The sequence below is a fragment of the Pituophis catenifer genome, unplaced genomic scaffold (genome assembly GCF_029215685.1).
Source record: "Pituophis catenifer annectens isolate HBS135680 unplaced genomic scaffold, rPitCat1.0.hap2 SCAF_9, whole genome shotgun sequence".
NCBI lineage: Eukaryota > Metazoa > Chordata > Lepidosauria > Squamata > Colubridae > Pituophis > Pituophis catenifer.
The window spans coordinates 23,654,645-23,678,218 of NW_027256889.1; the positions used below are offsets into that span (position 1 = coordinate 23,654,645).

The 23,574-nt window shown below is 41.9% G+C and overlaps 1 protein-coding gene across 1 annotated transcript in view; it reads left to right on the forward strand.

Moving 5' to 3' along the window:
* The window catches only part of CSMD2 (CUB and Sushi multiple domains 2), an 819,526-nt gene that overhangs the window by 450,678 nt on the left and 345,274 nt on the right, over positions 1 to 23,574 (forward strand). The window contains exons 9-10 of the mRNA XM_070950069.1: positions 7,146 to 7,270; positions 15,312 to 15,433. Coding sequence (XP_070806170.1) covers positions 7,146 to 7,270; positions 15,312 to 15,433 — 247 coding nt within the window. The remainder of the gene's footprint in view (positions 1 to 7,145; positions 7,271 to 15,311; positions 15,434 to 23,574) is intronic.

Consider the following 23,574-nt stretch of genomic DNA (forward strand, 5'->3'; position numbering starts at 1 on the left):
AACAAGAAAGGTGCTTGTTTTGTCATGCTTTTCCACAACCCCATTTTGAAACCATTGCACTAGAAAAAGGGAAGATGTGCAAGATCCCTCATTTCTCCTCTTTGCATCCCCAGGAGCTTCCTGCAAGTTAACAAATTCAATCAAAAGGATTGCCAAAAATCAGTGGCACAGCCTCTCAACAATTTAGGATGGGAGATATATGAAAATTGTAATGGGTACCCTACGTAGATTTAATACACATTTGCTTATTTGGTTGATGCCTCCCCCCCCCCCCCCAGTAGTCTTCCCTATTACATATCTAGTAATCCTTTCAGTACTGGGCAAAGGTATATAATCTCTGGCCAGTAAAAATTTTCTCTGCTCTTTCAAAAATAATTAGGATGTTTTTAAGAAAAAGAAAAGGGGCCAACTGGGGGCTAAGACATTCTATTGAATGGAGGTTGCTAGTAAATGTGGTATTTGCACAAATATTTTACATATCACCTGGACCTTTTGAGAAACTTCTTTGTCTTGTTGATCATTCGGCAAAGGACTGAAAGTGGATTTGAATCCACATATCTCACATAATCAATAATCACGTAGATTACTTTAAAGCTTTGTAGCTGTGATAGTTTTGTGTGTATATGTATATGTGTGTGTATACATAAATACATACATACATACATGCATGCATATATACATACAGCCAGTGAATACTAGCCGATGTCAGAATTCGAAGGAACACCCCCAATAAAATAAAGCTCTGAGGCCTGAGGTTCCTCAAAGTTCCAATTTATTAGAGATGTCATATTGGCACATCTGGGAAAACTCGAATCTGAAAGCTTCCAGGTTTTCCACACCCAGCTAACAGGTCACAGCCCTGCCCCACATCCACAAGTTCATCCACATTGTCCAATCAACTCTTCACACTCCACTGGATACAATCTTCTGGCAGTCTCCATCAGACGCAGGCAAAAGTCCTTGAAGACGGAATGTTGTTATGACTAACTTTCTACTGCTCCAACAACAACCCCCTCCCAACTTCCCCAGCTAAAATATGTGGCAGTTAAGAAGCAAAAAAGAAAATTGTCTTCCAAAACTGACAGCCGACTTATTGCCACACAAATTACACAAAACCCATGTTTTGGATTTGAGGAAGTGAACCAAGGTCCCCAAATGCTTATGTGTTGATAAATCTGTTAATCTCCAGGTTTCCTTGCCTTCCATCAGCCAAGGTCACAGGGGAGGGGCGGGGGGGTAGCGGTTATCATTAAGGAAGGTCTGAAACCGAGGGAGGCCACTGTCCCTCAGACGACCGGCTGTGAATCCCTCCTCGTGAAATGGGGCCATGGGGTTCAGATGGGTTTGCTGATCACGTACCTGGCTCCCTACCACGTGGCAGCAGCCCTGCCCGAGCTACTCAACGTCATCGCCGCGGTGGCGGTTGATACCCCCAGGCTTATGGTCATGGGGGATTTCAACCTACCGTCCGCGGGCGAGGCGTCTGAGGTGGCTCGGGAGTTCATGGCTTCCATGACAGCTATGGACCTGACCCAGTTAATTCATGGCCCTACTCACACGGGGGGAAACATGCTGGATTTGGTTTTTGTCTCTGGACAGTGGTTGAGTGATCTCGAGATAGGGGATATAGTCACCGAGCCCTTGTCATGGTCGGATCACTCTCTCCTTCGTCTCGACCTTCGAACCGCTACACCCCGCCGCAGGGAGGCGGAGCCGGTAAGATGGTTCCGCCCCAGGCGCCTGATGGAGCCTGACAGGTTCCAGATGGAGCTTGGGCCATTCCCTGAGGCTCTGGCACACGCCCCGACTGGAGACCTAGTGGCCGCCTGGGATAGGGCGGCCGCTGGAGCTCTGGACCGGGTCGTGCCTTTGCGGCCTCTGACCCGGCGCCGATCTCATTTAGCTCCTTGGTTTACCGAGGAGCTGAGGGAGTTGAAGCGCCGGAAAAGACGCCTAGAGAGTAGTTGGAGGGCCAGCCGTTCTGAATCGGACCGGACACTGGTAAGATCTCATATTAGGACTTACCTAGTGGCGATAAAAGCAGCGAAATGTAGCTATTTTGCTGCTCTTATTGCGTCATCAGATAATCGCCCGGCCGCCCTGTTCAGGGTGACCCGCTCCCTGCTCCATCAGGAAGCGCGGGAGGACCCCTTGGAGGGTAGAGCCGAGGATTTTGTTCAATATCTGTATGACAAAATCACTCAGATTCGGGAAGATCTGGACTCTGACTGGGTAGTCTCAGGAGGAGGGACAGGGGCAGGTCTTGAGAATGTTATCTGGGATGAGTTTGATCCTGTGACCCCTGAGGATGTGGACAGGATTCTGGGTAGACTGAACACGACCACTTGTTTATTGGACCCGTGTCCCTCCTGGTTAGTGCTGGCTTCTCGGGAGGTGACACGAGGCTGGTTCCAGGGGATTATAAATGCTTCGTTGGGTGAGGGTGTCTTTCCTGCCACCTTGAAAGAGGCGGTGGTGAGGCCTCTCCTCAAGAAGCCATCCCTGGACCCGGCAATGTTGGTAAATTATCGTCCGGTCTCCAACCTTCGTTTTGTGGCGAAGGTTGTTGAGAGTGTGGTCGCGAAACAGTTCCCCCAGCACCTGGATGAAACAACGTATCTGGATCCGTTCCAGTCGGGCTTCAGGCCCGGGTACAGCACGGAAACGGCATTGGTCGCGTTGGTTGATGATCTCTGGAGGGCTCGGGACAGGGGGTGCTCCTCTGTCCTGGTCCTGTTAGATCTCTCAGCGGCTTTTGATACCATCGACCATGGTATCATGCTGCACCGGTTGGAAGAGTTAGGAGTGGGAGGCACTGTGTTGCGGTGGTTCTCCTCCTTTCTCTCTGACCGGTTGCAGTCTGTGTTGACAGGGGGACAGAGGTCGACCCCGAGGCCCCTCATATGTGGGGTGCCGCAAGGGTCGGTCCTCTCGCCTCTCCTGTTCAACATTTATGTGAAGCCGCTGGGCGAGATCATCCGTGGTTTCGGGGTGGAGTACCATCAGTACGCTGACGATACCCAGCTGTACATCTCCACCCCGGATCACCCCAACGATGCCCTTGAAGTGATGTCCCGGTGCCTGGAGGCCGTACGGATCTGGATGGGGAGGAACAGGCTCAGGCTCAACCCATCCAAGACCGAGTGGCTGTGGTTTCCGACGTCCCGATATAGTCAGTTGACGCCATCTCTGACTATTGGGGGCGAATCACTGGCCCCCACGGAGAGGGCTCGCAACTTGGGCGTCCTCCTGGATTCACGGCTGTCTTTAGAAGAGCACTTGACGGCCGTGACCGGGAGGATTTTCTATCAGGTTCGCCTGATTCGCCAGTTGCGTCCCTTTCTGGATCGGGACTCGTTACGCACGGTCACTCATGCCCTCGTCACCTCCCGCCTGGACTATTGTAATGCTCTCTACATGGGGCTCCCCTTGAGGAGCACCCGGAGGCTCCAACTGGCGCAGAGTGCGGCCGCGCGGGTGGTAATGGGAGCGTCATGGCGCTCCCATGTGACACCTCTCCTGCGCGAGCTGTACTGGCTCCCGGTGGTCTTCCGGGTGCGCTTCAAGGTTTTGGTTACCACCTTTAAAGCGCTCCATGGCTTAGGACCTGGTTATTTACGGGACCGCCTACTACCACCAATAGCCTCCCACCGGCCAGTACGCTCTCATAGAGAGGGACTCCTCCGGGTGCCGTCAGCCAAACAATGCTGGCTGGCGACCCCTAGGGGGAGAGCCTTCTCTGTGGGGGCACCTACCGTCTGGAATGAGCTCCCCCCAGAGATACGGAGGATCCCGGATCTGCGCACCTTCCGCCGCGCTGTGAAGACTCTTTTATTCCATCAAGCAGGCTTGGCCTAATCTCCTCCCTCTTTTAATATATAAATTTTAAATCTGTTCTTAAATTATTGGGGTGTTTTAATTTGTCTGGGCCAAAAAATGATTTAATTCGATTTTAACTGGTTTTTTAAATTTTTGTATTTATGTATCTTATTGCTTGGCTGTTCACCGCCCTGAGTCCTTCGGGAGTAGGGCGGTATACAAATCAAATAAATAAATAAATAAATAAATAGATAAATCTTTAGGGTATCACAAGTTTTTGAGATTAAAGCTTTATTCCCCACTCTTATGGGGAAAGCATTTTACGATGCTTTCATATCCATATCCAACCATATGGATAGTTGACATATTCATGTTGATCAGTTGATGACAGCCTCGTAACATGTCTACTTTGCTCCTGGGAACTGAACAACTGCAGATCCAGTCAGAGCATATGTATCACTTCTAATGCCGTGCCTTTGGTGGAATAGGGTCACACATTACTGCTGAGAAGCCATAACCATCGTGTATGTGTGAATCACTCCTGGATGTGTTTCCCTCCAGCCATGCCAGCTGACTTCACCAACACTTTGTCACCTCCTGCTTTTGTGCGTAAGAAGCAGATCAGTCTCTTTGTGTTAGGCATGTCAGCAAGCAGGGATGGGGGTGGGTGAGTCAGAGTGCAGATCAATATTTAATTTTATGTCTCTGTAGATAACATTTTTTTTTTTTGCCAGAAGCATATAGTCATGTTTTTCCCACTCTCCATGAAATAAGGGCTGGAACTAAAGGAATAATCTTGCCCAGTGTGAGATGGAATGGGACAAGAAAGAGAAAATAGTCCCTAGAATAATTTGATTTTATGTAATGGCAGCTTCCAAAACATGTCAGGAGTCTCTCCCATTTCCATCCTCCTGTAAAATCTCCAATAAACTAGAAAAGAAAAAGATTTAGTGAGCTGAACCATCATGCCTACAGATATTAAACTAATGTTTCCTGCAGATTTAGTAATGCCAATATGTGAGTTCAGTATAAAAATGAGTCTTTGAAGCCTCAAAAATTTATCTTTATGAGCCTGATAAATATTGCAGTGACATTTCCACTGTATTCTAAAACATTGTGGGACAACAGTGAATGTATCTCAGAATATGATTCATCATAGAAGATGCTTAAATGGATCATTATTCACATAATTGGATGAAGTCTGAATATCCAGAAAAATGCAATTTGTCAATATAGGATAAGCAACTTGTTTCTTCATAGTCCTTGCACTGCAATTTTACAATTGGAGCCTAAATTGCATGTTTTGTAAGGAAATTTATCTCAGTGTATGCATTGTCTAGAGCAGTATTTTTCAAACTTTGCAACTTTAAGATGCATGAACATGCTGACTGAGGAATTCTAGGAGCTAAAACAGGGGTGAAATCTAGCAGGTTCTGACAAGTTCTGCAGAACCGGTAGCGGAAATTTTGAGTAGTTCAGAGAACTGGCAAATAGCATCTCTGGCTGGCCCCAGAGTGGGGTGGGAATGGAGATTTTGCAATATCCTGCCCCTGCCACGGCCACCAAGCCACACCATGCCCACCAAGCCACGCCCACAGAACCAGTAGTAAAAAAAAATTGAATTTCACCACTGAGCTAAAGTTTACACATCTTAAAGTTGCCAAGTTTGAAATGCTCAGGTCTAGAGCATCACTTTGACATCTGCAGTGATACCCTATTCATTTTCAGATCTGTTAAAAGACTAAGAGACTTTATTCAGTAATGGTATGTAAATTTCTCCATATAGATTTCTTAAATCAGAACTGTTTTGTTAGTTTTAAATAGCAATGTTTCCAAGCCTCTTCCATCCTGTACATTTATTTTATTTTATTTATTTGCACATATTTATATGCCACCCTTCTCCCAAAGGACTCGGGGCGGCGAACACAAGCAAAAACATGCAATAAAAATCTGAATTAAAACCAGTTAAAATAAAGTAATAATAAATAATAAAAACCAAGAATCTGAATCAGCCCATTTGTTGAAATAGCCAAGTCTTCAGGCTTCGACGGAAGGAACGGAGATCAGGCGCCATCCGGAGTTCGGTGGGTAACTCGTTCCAGAGGGTAGGGGCGCCCACGGAGAACATATTCTAAAAGTCTTATGAGATCTACTCATTTGGTACATTTTGAAATTCAGAATTCAGTTAGGACAGGTTGGGAAAAATGCAGTGGATCTGTGGAATATTCTACACTGTTGATCAAATATCTGTTGTTACACACCTTGAACGCTGTAATGCCATGGCGATGTAACATGCTAAAAATGTCTAGATACCTACCAGAGTGATTGAATGTATGTACAGTATATATGCATGTCCACATATATGTATTGCATTTTTGTTCCAGTTGTCAATGGTACTTAAGATAGCTAAAAAAAAGTAATGTAATTTTAAAAGCACAATTAAAACTACCATCAGCAAAATAATTCACATTGAACTACCTAAAACCTGATCTAGCAACCACTTTTCTCATTTCTAATAAAATTATTTTACCCACCAGCAGAAGGGAATCAATATAAACTCCACCCAAAGTTTTTGGCATTCAGATAATATACAAGATTAATAAATTATTATTATTATTATCTGCCAGTTCTTTATCTAGTGTTGACCTTTATTTGCGTTGAGTTCTTCCCAAGTATTTAGTTTGTCACAATATATCAGCATAGTATATGTGCAGATCTAAGCAGTGTGGCCTTTTGTAATTGACAGATGGAAATTTTGTCAATGCATACCATGTTTCCCCAAAAATAAGACCCTGTCTTATATTTTTTTGAACCCTGAAATAAGTGCTTGGCCTTATTGCCATGCGCTCAAAAGCCTGATTGGGCTTATTATTATTAGTGGATGTCTTATTTGGGGGGAAACAGGGTAGAAATTACTAAGGGCCATCCAAATTTTTTTTTCCAGTATGGTATCTGATGTGTTGATAACCGCTGGGACCACCGTGTCTGGTTTATGCCGTAGTCTTTCAACTTTGGTTTTCAAATCTTCGAAACTTTATAATTTTCTCCAGTTCTTCTATTCAAATATCCCCTGATATCGCTGCATTGGTTACCCACATTTCCTTCTTTTCAACCATAGTTAAATCTGGTGTGTTATGGGCCAAGACTTTATCAATTTGCATTTGGAAATCCAACATTTATTTTCATTGCTGTTATCATATCTGGATGAAGAATTCTATAACCCAGGAGTTCCCTATGAAAGAAAACAAATAAGAAACAAAACAGAGCATCCAAAATCTGTGCCTGAAGCTAGAGTGCAGGTCAGTAATGGGCTTCCTGTGTTCCAGGTTAGGATCCAGTGTCCAGTTCACCTGCGGTGAAGGTTATGACTTGCAAGGCTCCAAAAGCATCACCTGTAAGAAGCTGAGTGGTATGATAGCTGCCTGGAGTGACCAGAGACCTGTGTGTCGAGGTAAGATAAATGGCACCAAAAATTACTAATGAGGCAGGAAATTGAGTTCAATTATCACCTTTAGTAGTAGAGGATCATTATAGGAAATAAAACTCATCTAATAGTGATTCTTTTATCTAGAGATCATCCACTATTTAGTGGCTTGGTGAGTCGTAAACTATGATACTTACAATAGGTTTGATATAAGTTGGTTCTAATAATTTAACCCTGTTTATTCATCTAAAGAAATGTAAATTTACATTTACATCTAAATTTCTCCTCTAAAATATATGTGGTCTCCATGCAATTCTGAGCCCTTATTGTTTAGCTTTCAAGGAAGCAGAGCTGGATGCAAATCAGCATTCCCCAGATCTCCAAACTTTCTCCAAATTATTGTATGGTCTACATATATAAATACATATGTAATCCTCAATCTATTTTTCTAAGCTCTACTATTAAGTACATGATCAGGAAATTTCAATGAGCTTTTATCTACATACATTCTTATAAGGCTATGATCAACACTATTGGGCTTAAACAGACTATGGCTAGGAAGGGGTTCTGTTGGCAGAATTTTCTTTTATACAATATCTTCATAAACGACTTAGATGAGGGAATAGAAGGGGAACTCACCAAATTTGCAGATGATACTAAGCTGGCAGGAATAGCTAAAACTCTAGAAGATAGGCTCAAGATCCAGAAGGATCTTGACAGAGTTAAACACTGGGCCCTATCTAACAAAATGAAATTCAATGTAGAGAAAAGTAAAGTCTTACACTTAGGTAAGAAAAACCAAAAGCACACATACAAACTGGGAGAAACCATGCTTAATAGCAGTGACTGTGAGAGGGATCTTGGAGTCTTAGTGGACAACCAGCTAAATATGAGCGAGGAGTGTGCAGCGGCAGCTAAAAAAAGCCAACACAATCCTAAATTGCATTAACAGAGGGATACAATCAAGATCAAGTGAGGTCCTAATACCACTCTATAAAGCCCTAGTAAGACCACACCTAGAGTACTGCATCCAGTTTTGGTCACCACACTATAAAAAAGATGTTGAGACTCTAGAAAAAGTGCAGAGGAGAGCAACCAGGATGATTAGGGGGCTGGAGACTAAAACATATGAAGAACGTTTACAGGAATTGGGCATGGCTAGTCTAGTGAAGAGAAGGACCAGGGGAGACAGGATAGCAGTCTTCCAATATTTGAGGGGCTGCCACAGAGAGGAGGGGGTCAAGCTGTTTTCCAAAGCCCCCGAAGGCCAGACAAGGAATAATGGATGGAAACTGACCAAGGAGAGATTCAACCTAGAAATGAGGAGGAACTTTCTGACAGTGAGAACAATCAACCCATGGAACAGAAGTTGCCTTCGGAAGTTGTGGGAGCTTCATCACTTGAGATTTTCAAGAAAAGATTGGACTTCCATTGGTCAGAAATGGTATAGGGTCTCCTGCTTGGGGGGGGGAGTTGGACTAGATGACCTATACGGTCCCTTCCAACTCTGTTAATCTGTTAAAAGAAGGATCTCTAGTTTTAAACAAGCAATAAGTGAAAGAGAAAGTTTATGATCTCACAAATATGGGCACTGTATATTTAGGAATGACTATGCTTGAAATGCCATTCCTCTGTGGTACGAAGGTTCTTGATCATGTTGAATGTCATTTTTTGTTTTATCTTGAGGAAGACCATTGAGAAATCAAGCATTTTTTTCTTCAAGAGCAGCTTGCTCAGGGAAGATTTTATTTAAAAATTAGACCATAATTTGTATTCCAAGTAACCAGTGAAAGGCTTCTGCCATGAATGTTGGTCAATGAGCCACACAGTTGGAAAGGATTGAAAAGTTGGTTGTTGGATTAGAACAGTCCCTTCAGTAGCACATGGGAATATGAGTTTTAAGACTTTAGGATGAAATTGTTCGTTAGAACACTTGTTCTTTGTTTGCATGTCTTCTACTTCCATAGTGTATTCAAGTAATAGACGAAATCTTTTTCAATACTAGCAACAAAACATGTCAGAGAGCTGTCCACTGGGAATGTACAAATGGACTTCAATCCATATACTCTAATGCATTCATATGCACTTTCATGAAAATAATAGAATTTACCTTCTGGGCCTGCTCTGCAGAAATGATTTTTTAAGCTATAATTAAACATTGGAGAGAGTCTGTTTGATGTGATCTATGATGCCTCTACATGCCAGGACCAATTCTGAGTTTATAAGGACCTCACTTGGACATTTACCGTATTTTTTGGAGTATAAGACATACCTTTTTTTCCCAAAAAAGAGGATAAAAATCTGGGTGCGTCTTATACTCTGAATGTAGTCCCGCCCAGCTTCTCAAACAGAGATTTCAGAGGCTGAAAAAAGCATCAGAAATGAAGCTGCAGAAAAGAGGCTCCCAAACAGAGTTTCAGAGGCTTTTTTTCTGAAGCTGTTCTGGAGGCTTTCAGAGGCAGAAAAAAAAGCAAAAAAAAAAAAAAAAAGCAAGGCACAGAGCTCACAACCAAGGAACCTGTTGCTAAAATTCACCTCTGGGAACAGCTGATTGGGGGTATTCTAGGAAGCCGATCTACCCACCAATCAGCTTTTTTCTTATTTTCCTCCACAAAAACTAAGGTGTGTCTTATACTCCAGTGTGTCTTATAATCCGAAAAATACGGTATATATGAGAAAGTCAGATCCAGTCACCATGCATCATTGGAAGTAAATGCATTGCTATTTAGGGAGTGCCCCATAAGTATGCTCTTGATTCTCCCTTATGCAGTCCATAAACCCATGTTTAAGTTTTTCAGAAAACATTATGCAATCCTTTTACTGGCAGAAGATGAATCTGACAACTCTTAATCTCCATAGCTATTGTTTTAGGATGACAGTGAATATGGGGACAGGTAGTCTCACATCAGTTGTCCAACATGGATCTTTGATGGTTTATTATGTATATTTCCTGGATTTTATTTCCACATATTCAGTCCTTGCTTTTTGTCAGTCTTCTCCAGTTGAAAGTTCTCCACATAGAGTGAATCATATAATTGGAAGGGACATTTAGGCTGTTGAATGCAGCTCTCTCTCCAGGGCAGAAAGCCAAATTAAGGAACTATGAGAATTGATAGCCCATATATTCATCATTCCTCAAGAAGTACAACCCCAGTCATTTGGAAGATGATGGGATTTGTAGTGTGTTATATCTTCTGTCCAGCCCAAAACCATGAAAGACATGTGGTGAATCTTCCAAACTAAGTTTGTTGTTGTTTACCATCTAAAGGCAAACTCATGCCAGATTGAAGATTCCACTGTGCTCATCCAACATAAACTCTGTGAACTATTAAGAAGTATCTGTCTTCACTCTTTTTCTCTCGCAAATGAACTAGGCTACATTATCTCTTACTTCTCTGGAATGCACCCGGTCTCTCCTAGCTATCCACTCCTTGCTGCATTCCATCACAGAAGGGACCTTCCCTAATCCTCTAGAACAGGGGTCTCCAACCTTAAACACTCAAAGAGCCACAAAGGTCCTAACCGGAAGCCCCCTGTTCAATTCTGGAGCCAACCAGCAGTTTCCCCCATCATAGTGTCTCCTCCTAGCGTGGCATCCTTTTTCCTCTGCCGACTGGAAGTCCAGTTCCCCCACCATAGAGTCTCCTCCTAGTGTGGTGTCCTTTTTCCTCTACTTATCCTAACTGAAAGTCCTATCAATTCTGGAGCCAACTGGTGACAGGGAGCCACAGCAGAGGGATGAAAGAGCCACATGCGGCTCCAGAGCCGCGGGTTGCTGACCCCTGCTCTAGAAAGTAAGGACAGGGGAGAGGGAAAGTGTTTTCAGACTTATTATTATTTATTATTATTTTTGTATACCGCCCTACTCCCGAAGGACTCAGGGCGGTGAACAGCCAAATAAAATACATATAATACAAATGTTAAAAAACTATTAAAATACAATTAAATAATTGACCCAGAGAACGAAATTTAAAACACCCCAAATTCATAAGATAAATTTAAAATTTAGAAATTTTAATTTTTTTAAAAAAAGTTTAAAAGAGAGGTTAGGCCAGGCCGGCCTGCTGGAAAAGAAATGTTTTGATGGCACGGCGGAAAGCGCGCAGGTCCGGGATCCTCCGTATCTCTGGGGGGAGCTTGTTCCAGATGGCGGGTGCCCCCACTGAGAAGGGTCTCCCCCTGGGGGCTGCCAGTTGACATTGTTTGGCTGACGGCACCCTGAGGAGCCCTTCTCTAGGGGAGCGTACTAGTTGGTGAGAGGCTACTGGTGGCAGAAGGCGGTCTTGTAGATACCCTGGTCCTAAGCCATGGAGCGCTCTAAAGGTGGTAACCAAAACCTTGAAGCGCACCCGGAAGACCACCGGGAGCCAGTGCAAGATTGTTATCCCCCTTTTGAGATAAACCAGACAGAAAAACAAAACCAATAAAAGTATTAATACTACTTTTATTGTAAGGCTGCAGTAACAAGATTTTATTTATTTGTTTGTTTAATTATTTCATTGTTTAATTCATTAAATTCATAGGGCAGTTTACCAAAAAGATTATATTGTGCAAATCTGAAAGCATTTCTTTCCCTAGAAAACTAGGGAAGGTCTCTTCTGAAGTGCTTCTCATGCTCCTTTGTTCTGTGAACTGTGATGTCTCTTGTCTGACCATTGTCTGGTCTTGGATTCTTCCTCCTGTGAGAAGGTTGTTCTTGCAGCTCATCACACTTAATAGGGAAAACTACTCCATATAGTTCTGGCTAGTTAATCTTTTGATCTGACAGAATACAAAACAGTTTTCTGTTCCTATTCAGTCTTTTGTCTTTTAAAATCTCTTTTTTTCTATTTTAGTCAAATTGTCTTAGACAAAGTCTGCCATCTCTACAGTCTAGGCCTCTCATAAAATATTTATTATGTTAACATTTGATTAGGTCCATGATGGCGAACCTAGGGCAATCGTGCCACAGGTGGCACACAGAGCCCTCTCTGCGGGCACGCCAGCCATCGCCCCAGCCCAGCTCTACCGCGTATGTGCACGCACCTCCTGTGGCCAGCTGGTTTTCGGGTCTCTGCTGCACATGCTGGGGTCAGGGCACATGAGTGGGGGGCATTCACATTGCATTTTGGGGATTGGGGTCTATTTGGAGCCTAGAAGGCCTCCTGCACCAACCTGGAAGCCAAAACAGGGGTTGGGGGCACCACATGAGGCCCCCCTGTGCCCCATTTTGGACCTGGAAGGCCTGCACCAACCTGGAAGCCAAAATAGGGCATGGGGGCACTGCATGAAGACCTCTTGCACCCTGTTTTTGGCCTGGAAAACCTCTTGCACCAACCTGGAAGCCAAAATGGGGCGTGGAGCAGCAGGACGCATGGGCGGGGCCATGCACGAATGTGTGGGGAACGCACGTGCATGCGCGGGATAGGGCACATGCACGGGGTGCTCACATTGCATTTTTGATGTTTGGGCACACACATATGCATTTGCGTGCATGCGCACATGCACTTTGGGCACTTGGCACCAAAAAGGTTAACCATCACTGGATTAGGTCTTCAAAAAAAAAAAAAAAAGTTGCAGCCATTTTGTACAATGTAGGGGCATTCTAAAACAGTTGAACACTTACACTTGTTTTGTAACCAGACCTAAACCTCTGCATTCAAGGCTTCTTGTTAAGCAGATTTCACTTTATTTTGCAAGAAGAAGAAATAGTGTCAAATTTCTACCCCAAGGTATAAAGGTAAAAGATCAATAACATGCTACCCCAAACAGACGCTTGATAGGATCTTAAGGTTCAGGGCATTCTGCAGGTTAGTCTCACAGCAAGACATCTGACTTCATGTGAGAAGCTTATTCTGAGGTCTTGTGAGCTGAATCACTACTGGTTTGAGTATGGAGAATACTGAGCATCCCTAGGAAAAGTGTTCAGGAAAAAGAGTTCCTTTAAAAGAAAAGTAGAACTTTTCTTTTTGGGAAATAATTTAACAAAAAAGAAAGATGGAAAATAATCTCCTGAAAGTAAAATATTGATATAACATATTCCATAAGAAATCTTTAATATTGCATACTATCCTAAATCTCTAAAGTCTACTCTTGTATCCTTATGCATCTAAGTCTTACCTGGATGAGCACAGCCATGGAATTTTAGGAGAAGAAAGTATTAGATTTCTGCATGTGCCTCTTTTTTGTATGCATGTCCGTATTACCTGCACATAAATTCTTAAATTCACATAATTTTGATTAGGTCGGAAGATCTGTATGCAGATATAGCAAGAATAGGATACTTCAGGCAAGGTGCTTACCTGTAACAGCTTCAGAAGTGCTGTATTTTTCGGAGTATAAGACAAACTGGAGTATAAGACACACCTTAATTTTGGGGGAGGAAAATAGGGGGGGGGGAAATTCTGCCTATCAGGTATTCATCTGGCTAGCGTCCTTAGTCTGATCAGCTTCAGCATATTAGTTTACTGGTTTTTAGTGCGCATGCGCGCTTTTTATCCCCTGATTGGGGATAAAAAGCAGCTTCTAAAGACAGCTGATTGTCAGAGAGAGAAGCAATGAGAAAAGCAGGCAAAGCGCGGAAGATCGCTTCACTCACTAGCATCTTGTTAGGGCTGAAAAAAAGCTTCTAAAGCACAGCTGATCGTCTGAGGGAGCAGCAATGAGAAAAGCAGGCAACAGCTTCTAAAGGACAGCTGATTGTCGGAGAGAGAAGCAATGAGAAAAGCAGGTGAAGCGCAGAAGATCGCTTCACTCACTAGCACCTCGTTAGGGCTGAAAAAAAAGCTACATTCAGAGTATTAGACTCATCCAAATTTTCAGCCTCTTTTAGGGGGGAAGAAGTGTGTCTTATACTCCGAAAAATATAGTATGTTCCTCTCCTAGATACTTTTGCCTTATCTTAGGAAGCATGTAGGAGCTCCAGTTTGTAAACAGGCCTCCTCAGAGTCATTGTTTCTTTCAAGAAACAGTGACATCTCAGCTCTAACTAATGCAACCAAAGTAGCTTTTGAGTTATTCTGTTAATGTGCCTTATATCTGACCTAAGTAGAAAAATTTAATGAATTGTCTTTTTTTTTCTAAGATGTTATCCTGGCAATGACCTCATAGAGAATTGTTAGAAAATAGCCTTACAATTCAGACCCAAGACATGATGTTAATTTTTTTATTCAATTTGTAAAGCACTTGTAGTGCTTTGACTATTTACTTTTTAATGCCCAACTATTAAAATGTAATCCTCTATGCATTACTCAGGTATCTGTCCAGCGAGGCTTACTCTTAGGAACATAGATGTAGGATTGAATTAGTATTACCAGCGAGAAGCAAAATAAAAGCATCTACATCTCTATAAGTTACTTTCCCCCATTTATAGAAATGGCTTTCTTTAAATAAATTTCATTTTGAAATTTCTTTTTCTTTTCTTTTTTTTTTTTTTTTTTGGACATTCCTTGGATTGATCAGAGCTTACCCAACTATTTCTAGTTTTGTGGCTATTCTCTTCACAGTTTTAAAAAAAACTACAAGATTTTGAAGAGAAAGTATTTGGTTTGGGGAGGGCATGGAAATTAGAATCCTTGATAGCTCCATCAATGTGATTTTTTTCTGAATAGTTTTTATCCCAGAGCTATAATTGCACTCAACAATGAACTAAAGGGCCACCATCCGTGAGCTGTTGGACAGCATTACTTGGTCTGTTGTGTGGATGTTTGGGTGGTTTAGGAGCGGGTGGGAGTGTGTTTGGAGATTGTTATGTGTGTTGGACCTGGTCTTTGGGTGTTAAGTGAATTTTGTTGTATGGGTATACTGTGTATACACGTACAATGACAATAAAGTTATTATATTATTATATAATAGATGCATTTGGTTCATAATCATACATTTTGTGCAAAACCTCTTTCTCTTGCATACCAAGAGAAACCTTTCTACCATCCTATGACTTGACTGATAGAAATGGTAAAACAAAGAAATATACCTCCTTCCACACTGCTTTCATTTTCTAGGCTCTTAAGAGTAGGAATGTTGCAAACAAAAGTTCCATCTACAAATAGATTTCCTGTTTCTTCTTCTTCTTTTTTCCCCAACTCCACAGCTAGAATGTGTGATACGTACCTCCGAGGGCCCAGTGGTGTTATCACATCTCCTAATTATCCTGTCCAGTATGATAACAACGCATACTGTGTGTGGGTGATCACAGCAGTCAATCCAGCCAAGGTAAGTCTTCTGGATGCATTATTGGGCAACTAAATGTTGGATCTTGTCTGAAAAGGAAATTAGTCTTTGGGGACAGAAGATCATTTTCCAAAACAATCGGTCTTTGCAGGCTCTTCTGTTAAGAAAGATTTTCAATGTTATACAAGACAACGTAATCCAATGTTTCTTGAGCTTGAAAACTTTAAGATGTGTGGACTTCAATTCCCAGAATTTTCAAGCCTGGATACATTATTGGGCAACTAAATGTTGGATCTTGTCTGAAAAGGAAATTAGTCTTTGGGGACAGAGGATCACTTTCCAAAACAATCGGTCTTTGCAGGCTTTTCTGTTAAGAAAGATTTTCAATGTTATACAAGACAACGTAATCCAATGTTTCTTAAACTTGAAAACTTTAAGATGTGTGGACTTCAATTCCCAGAATTTTCAAGCCTGGATGCATTATTGGGCAACTAAATGTTGGATCTTGTCTGAAAAGGAAATTAGTCTTTGGGGACAGAAGATCATTTTCCAAAACAATCGGTCTTTGCAGGCTTTTCTGTTAAGAAAGATTTTCAATGTTATACAAGACAACATAATCCAATGTTTCTTAAACTTGAAAACTTTAAGATGTGTGGACTTCAATTCCCAGAATTTTCAAGCCTAGATGCATTATTGGGCAACTAAATGTTGGATCTTGTCTGAAAAGGAAATTAGTCTTTGGGGACAGAAGATCATTTTCCAAAACAATCAGTCTTTGCAGGCACTTCTGTTAAGGGTTTTCGATGTTATACAAGACAATGTAAACCAATGTTTCTTAAGCTTGGAAACTTTAAAATGTGTGGACTTCAATTCCCAGAATTTTCCAGCCTGTGAGGTGTGTGGTGCTCAGTGGTGAAATCCAATTTTTTTTTACTACCGGTTCTGTGGGCGTGGCTTGGTGGGTGTGGTGTGGCTTGGTGGGCGTAGCAGGGGAAGGACACTGCAAAACCTCCATTGCCATCCCACTCTAGGGCCAGCCAGAGGTGATATTTGCTAGTTCTCTGAACTATTCAAAATTTCCGCTACCGGTTCTCCGAACTGCTCAAAATTTCTGCTACTGGTTCTCCAGAACCTGTTGGATTTCAGCCCTGATGGTCCCTATGGAGGGGGAGGCATTGTGAAGGAGCAGGGTTTTTTTGCAAGGAGGGAATGCATGCCAAGGAGGGGAGCTGAGACAAGAAGCAACACAATTTAGAGCTGGATAGGACACAGTGGAAGAGGGTTAAGATAGCTAGAATCACCTAGATTATATTTGTTGAGTGTGAGTAGTAAGGATTTAGTCTGGCAAGATTCTGTCTGTTGTGTGTAAGCAAATAAAGAACTGAACTCTGACTTGATCGTTCTGCATCATTCTTGGGCTAAGCCTGGGGAATTCTAGGAGTTCTTAAAGTGGCCAAAGTTGAGAAACACTGATACAGACCAACAAGTCAACCCCTAGTTGGGATTTGAGAGATAGAATGAGGATTGTAGCAAAGAAAGTAAGTGTAACTGTATATCAAACTATATTTGATTACTGACCATCTGTTCAGTCTAGCAGCATTTAAGCAACATTTTATTGGCGGACAGATATGTAACAGTCTGTTTACTCAGATTTTAAAAAAAAGATTTTGAGCAGTTCAAGCAATAATCTAATCTTCTTCTTTTCCTGTTTCAATTCATTCTGCTATTTCTAATTGAAAGGCCCTTGCATTATCTGTCAGGTATCTGGGGATATTAATTTACAACTAAAATGGTTTTTACACTTGTTCATGCTTTAAAATCTTTACATTTATTGATTGTATCAATTTATTTATTTATTTTGCTGCTGATATAATTTGGTCTGAACATAATTTTATCAGGGAGATAGCAAAGAGTTGCATCACAACTGCTTATTTGTTTAGAATACTTTTGCCCATGGCCTTATCCTTCCATCTTCAAGTTTGTGGTGGTTTTCAAAAATAATCTGAAGTAAGACCAGGGGTGTCCATATAATAAGGGGGAAAAAGCCAAGACGGTAGTCATAGGGGTGAAATCCAGCAGGTTCTGACAGGTTCTGGAGAACCTGTGGCGGAAATTTTGAGCAGTTCAGAGAACCAGTAGCGGTAATTTTGCGTAGTTCGGAGAACTGGCAAATACCACCTCTGGCTGGCCCCAGAGTGGGGTGGGAATGGAGATTTTGCAATATCTGTCCCCTGGAGTGGGGTGGGAATGGAGATTTTGCAGTATCCTTCCCCTGCCACGCCCACCAAGCAACACCACGCCCACCAAGCCATGCCCACAGAACCAGTAGTAAAAAAATTTGGATTTCACCATTGGGTAGTCATGATAGTGTAATCAAAGCTTTGCCTGTGTTTTATATATGTTGCATCTCTGGCTGAGCTTGTGCCACTCCCGTCAGCTTCATCCTACGAGGTGAGAGAGAGGGTGGTAAATCTCAGAAGACTCTGCTACCTTCCCCACAACAACAACAACAACAAAATGGGCTGAAAGTGCTGGCTTTGCTTATTCCATAATAATAAATATATGATCCCTAACCATAAGAAAGGGAAGAGGGGTAGAAAAGAAAGGGAACAAAAAGGAAAGCACATTACTGGGGATTCTGGAATTCAGTGCTTTTCTGTTAGGCTCCAAAACCAAGAAAGAAATCTTCCGAGGTGATTTCTTTATTATTCCACACCTATAGACAGAATCTTGCCAGCCTTAGCACTCCGTATCTACCACATACTCTGTGAATTATTAGGGTGGGGCTGTCTTCACCCCCTTTCTCTCACACAACTGAGTGCCTCTTATTCCATGGGAATGTGCCAGTGGTGAAATCCATTTTTTTTTTACTACTGGTTCTGTGAGCGTGGCTTGGTGGGCATGGTGTGGCTTGGTGGGCATGGCAGGGGAAGGATATTGCAAAATCCCCATTCCCCCCCACTCCAGGGGAAGGATACTGCAAAATCCCCATTCCCACCCCACTCCTGGGGGAAGGATATTGCAAAATCCCCATTCCCTCCCCACTCCAGGGGAAGGATACTGCAAAATCCCCATTCCCACCCCACTCCTGGATATTGCAAAATCCACATTCCCATCCCACTCTCGAGCCAGCCAGAGGTGGTATTTGCCTGTTCTCCGAACTACTCAACATTTCTGTACCGGTTCTCCAGAACCTGTCAGAACCTGCTGGATTTCACTCCTGGAATGCACCCTCCCCTTCTTGGGACCCCAGCCTATTAGTCCCCATCACATTTTACCTGCCCTCCAAATGCAGGAACGTTTTCTCTTCTTCTTCTCATAAAGTGAAGGCCTCCCCCTGGAAGTGGCAGTTGGGCAACCCACAGGGATAAAACATTTCCCTCCATCTATTTCTGACTCATGACAACTTGGTTATGTAGAGGGAAAATGTTCCTTCACAAAGGCAGAGGAAGAGAAGAAGCAAATATAGGAGTTGCTTTTTTTGCTAATCCAACTACACCAGCTGTTGCCCTAGCAAAATTGTTCTTGGCGTGTTTCATGTTTTCTACTTCCACGCCCTTCACTTTCTTAATGCGTGTTTCTGGGAATTAGATGATTGGTCCAAATCTGCCTTGATGTTTTTTTTAAAAGGTCAAAAACAGCCTCTTGGCAGCATCCTGCTTGTTGCTATTAGTGCAAAGAGCTGTTTCAAGTCTGACGTCGGTAGCATTTCCCAGCATTTAAATGGCTTGGGATGTTCCTCAAAGTCCTGTGGGTTTTTTCTTTTTCTTTCAGCCAGACAAGGCAGAGGAGAGATAGAGAAAATAGGGGGGTGGAGAAAAACAAATCAATTCCTTTGAACATTTTATTGGTGTCCCAAGATTCTGCTGGGGTTGCAGAAATGTGTAGCTGAAAACCAAGGCTGAATAAAGAATACAAATCATGTGCTGAATTCACTTCTATTAGAATAACTTAGTATCCTGATTTTTTTTTCCCCCCACGGGTGGCTGTTTCTATCAGACAACAATGTAGCAGGCTAAAAATACCCATTTCCAAATAGCAAACACAACAGATGCACTTGTCGCAAATTCAGTAGAAAACTATTCTTGCCCTTTAGCTGAATCTTGGTTTGCTTCAGCATAGTTTAGTGAATAGACTGATAGATTGGATTCACAGATCACACTTAGCCATAAACCATATCTTACAAGCACCAGTGGCTAAATTTACTTAAATTACAAGCAGAAGGCTCTTGATGTCATCCTCAACTTATCCATTGAAAGGCACCTCAAAACTGACACTAACCCAGGGGTCTGCATCCTTAAAGACTCAAAGAGCCATTTGGATCCATTTCCCACAGAAAAGAAAACACCGGGAACCACAAAATCCTTCCTGTGCCTGACTATTTCTTGAGCGGCCACAAAACTAGCATATGTAGTTGAATTAAATGTTCTGTTTTCTTCTGAAACTTTTCTTTTCTTGGATTTATCCGTGGTTGGCCTACCGGGGGGTTTGAAAAGCTCAATAAATCATGGGCTGGCAGGTGTTGCACATTGGCGGTTGTGATGCATATTTTGAGTGACAGGGAGCCGCAGCAGAGGAGTCAAAGAGCCACTGCGGCTCCAGAGCCGCAAGTTGCTGACCCCTGCACTAACCGATGCTTTTCTCTACTTCAGGTCTCCCCATACAAGTAACTTTAAGATGGGTGGACTTCAGTTCCCAGAATGCTGGCTGGGAATTAGAGAAACACTCAACTAAACAATGACTTTTCAGGCTGAATGATCACATTCTAGCTTTCTAACATTTCACCAGGCTGGCATCTTCAGAAGCAGCATGACGTTCTCTGTGGTGTATCTCTGAAGAGCTCATACCCATCAGCAGATCAAAAGAAAACTAGACCATGACCACTCAGCCTGAAAGCTCATGACCACTTTGTTGAATGCCAACTGTGAAAGCCTACACTATTATAGTGAATTAAATAGGTCACTGATCTGATTCCATGTAGCACATTTCATAAGTGTTAAGACATTCCATAAGTGCTGGCAGACATGCGAGTTCAACTCTAAAACGGACTTTCTTCAACTTGATATTTTTGAGATGTGTGGGACTTGTAGATCCCATCGTTCCAATGTTAGAGCTTCCAGATGTGAGTTCAGAAATCCAGAAAACCACTAAATGACAGCAAACAGGAAATATTTTGCTAGTGGTCCAGTGGTCATCCAGTATTTTACAGCCCAGATTCAGTAATTAGTTTGCAGAACCTATGGGAGAGTAATCTCTACGAAGTGCAATCATATGAATGAAAGATGATTGTCAATAACTAGACAATCAGCTGTCAGCAAACTGAATATTCAAATGCATAATATTATATATCACAGTGTAGAAAGCTGGTCTAATGTACTGGTGAAGGCTGCAGGTTAGAAATTGGGAGATACTCTCATCTTAGGCACATAGAAAGTCACAATCTCTCAGCCCTAGGTAGCAGGAAAACCACTTCTGAAATCTTGAAAAAAAAAAAAAAAGTGCAGGGATTTGTTCAGGCAGTCACGGGAATCAACTTAGTGAATTGAATGTACACCAATTTTTTTTAAAAAAAATGTAAAAGTTTCCCTGTCCAATCATGTCCAACTCTACAGTGTAGTGCTCATTTTCATTTTCTGTTGTCATCTGGCCAGCATCACATACACACGGAACCAGAGGTGGGTTTCAGCAGGTTCTGACCAGTTCTGGAGAACCAGTAGCAGAAATTTTGAGTAGTTAGGAGAATCGGTAGTAAAAATTCTGACTGGCCCCGCCCCATCTATTCTCTACCTCCTGAGTCCCACCCAGCTGATTGGGAGGAAATGGAGATTGTGCAGCATCCTTCCCCTGGAGTGGGGAGAGAATGGAGATTTTACAGGATCCTTCTCCTGGAGTGGGATGGGAATGGAGATTTTACAGTATCCTTCTCCTGCCATGCCCACCAAGCCTCACCCACCAAGCCATGCCACACCCACAGAAACAGTAGTAAAAATTTTTGAAACTCATCGTTGCACGGAATGCTGTTACCTTCCCAAGTGGTGCGTATTTATTTACTCACATTTGCATGCTTTTGAACTGCTACCGGTTGGTGGGCAGGAGCTAGGAGAGGAACAGCGTAGCACTTGGGTCTTGATCCCAGACTATCAGCTTTCCAGTCGACAAGCTCAGCATCTTTAACCACTGAGCCGTTGCACCCCTTCCAAAAATAAATAAATAAATGAAAAATAGTATTACAATATTCAAATTAATGTTTGAAAGCCTGCCACAGATTAATAGGTTGTTCCATTTAAAACTTTATGGCCAATTTCTTATTTCTGTGTAATAAGGCTCCGTGGCTTTTAAAAACAAGCGTTTCGTCATCCATTTGGCCAGGAGGTTTCCTGTAATATAAAGTCATTAAATAATTTTTCAACCTTTAACTAAAAGTAAAAACAAAACTAGGGCAAAGAAGACAGCAGAGGAGGGAGGAAAGAGGGCGGGAGAAATACATAAATAATTCTTAGACTCCCAAACCTTGTTATGTTCTGTGGTATTAAAATCTAAGCAGCTATTTAATTAGGGTCAAACTTGTTAAAATGCAATTTACATGAATGGGTACTTTAATTAATGAAGCATGTCATTTGACAACCCTTTGTTCTTTGTATTAATTGCATTATTTCATCATTATGTGGATTTTAATATTTTTCGCCCAGGCTGATGATACTTGGCAAAGGTGAATCCTTCAGATTAGAGACATTTTTTTTGGAGGAAACAAATAATGAAAATATTGTGACAAAGATTTATTTCAGCTATTGATCACAGTGTCAGTTTATCTGAGCATTGAATGTCGATGTGGCTATCGGCAGTATCTTTATTTTCAGCTTCAACGTAAAATAGTGATCACTGATCACTCTTACTGGCACAAATGCACAGACTGGACACCAAGCAGGCTTACAAGGAGTGTAGTTATCAGGTGTGCATAGATGTGCTGAAAATACCACCTACAGTTGCTTGCTAAGTGTCAGAAAATCTGTTATTTATACCATAGTCACTAAAAGATGAAATCCAAAATGAAGACCAAACAAATGTGGTAACTTATTAGGATTTAGAGCTTAAATTGGCTTTGTTTGATAAAAAGATGGTATCGACTGTGCCTGAAAACAAATGGTAAAATAGGAGAAGGAAAACTATCTCCTGTGACTCAGTCTATGATTTGCTAGATGGTAGGTGAAATTCTTAATTTTGCCTCAGTGTTGTTTTAGAATAGAATTTTTATTGGCCAAGTGTGATTGGACACACAAGGAATTTGTCTTGATGCATATGCCCTAGTGTACATAAAATAAAAGATATGTTCATCAAAAATCATAAGGTACAACACTTAATGATACATAGGTTACAAATAAGCAATCAGGAAACAATATCAATATAAATCTTAGGGATACCAGCAACAAGGTTACAGTCATACAGTCATAAATGGGAGAAGATGGATGATGGGAACGATGAGAAGATTAATAGTAATGCAGACTTAGTAAATAGTTTGAAAGTGTTGAGGGAATTATTTGTTTAGCAGAGAGATGGCGTTGGGGAAAAAACTGTCCTTGTATCTAGTTGTTCTGGTGTGCAGTGCTCTATAGCGTCATTTTGAGGGTAGGAGTTGAAACAGTTTACGTCCAGGATGCGAGGGGTTTGTAAATATTTTCACAGCCCTCTTTTTGACTCATGCAGTATACAGGTCCTCCATGGAAGGCAGGTTGGTAGCCATTGTTTTTTCTGCACTTCTAATTATCCTCTGAAGTCTGTGTCTGTCTTGTTGGGTTGCAGAACTTGAACAAATGTTTTTAGCATCCCTATTCATCCATCTTCTTCCATCCCTCACTTTAAATTTAATTTCTGCTTCTTTGTCCCCTGTGTAAGCACAGCTTCTGAAAACAATTAGAACCAATTCATTCAGGATTAGGAAAATGTTCATTTATGTCCTGATATTTTGCTTTTCCACAGTCTGCTTTTTGGTCCCCTAGGCCAATAAAGTATTTTCATATACACCAATGAAAAAGTGAAATCAGGGATTGGCTGTCTTTTTTTATCAATATCATTTGTTTTTATTCAAAATAGCAGGGTTTTATTTCATAGCATCTTTAACCATGCCTAGTAATTTAATATGGAAATGTATATGTTTGTAACTTAATTTTAAAGCTGGCTTAAGTTCA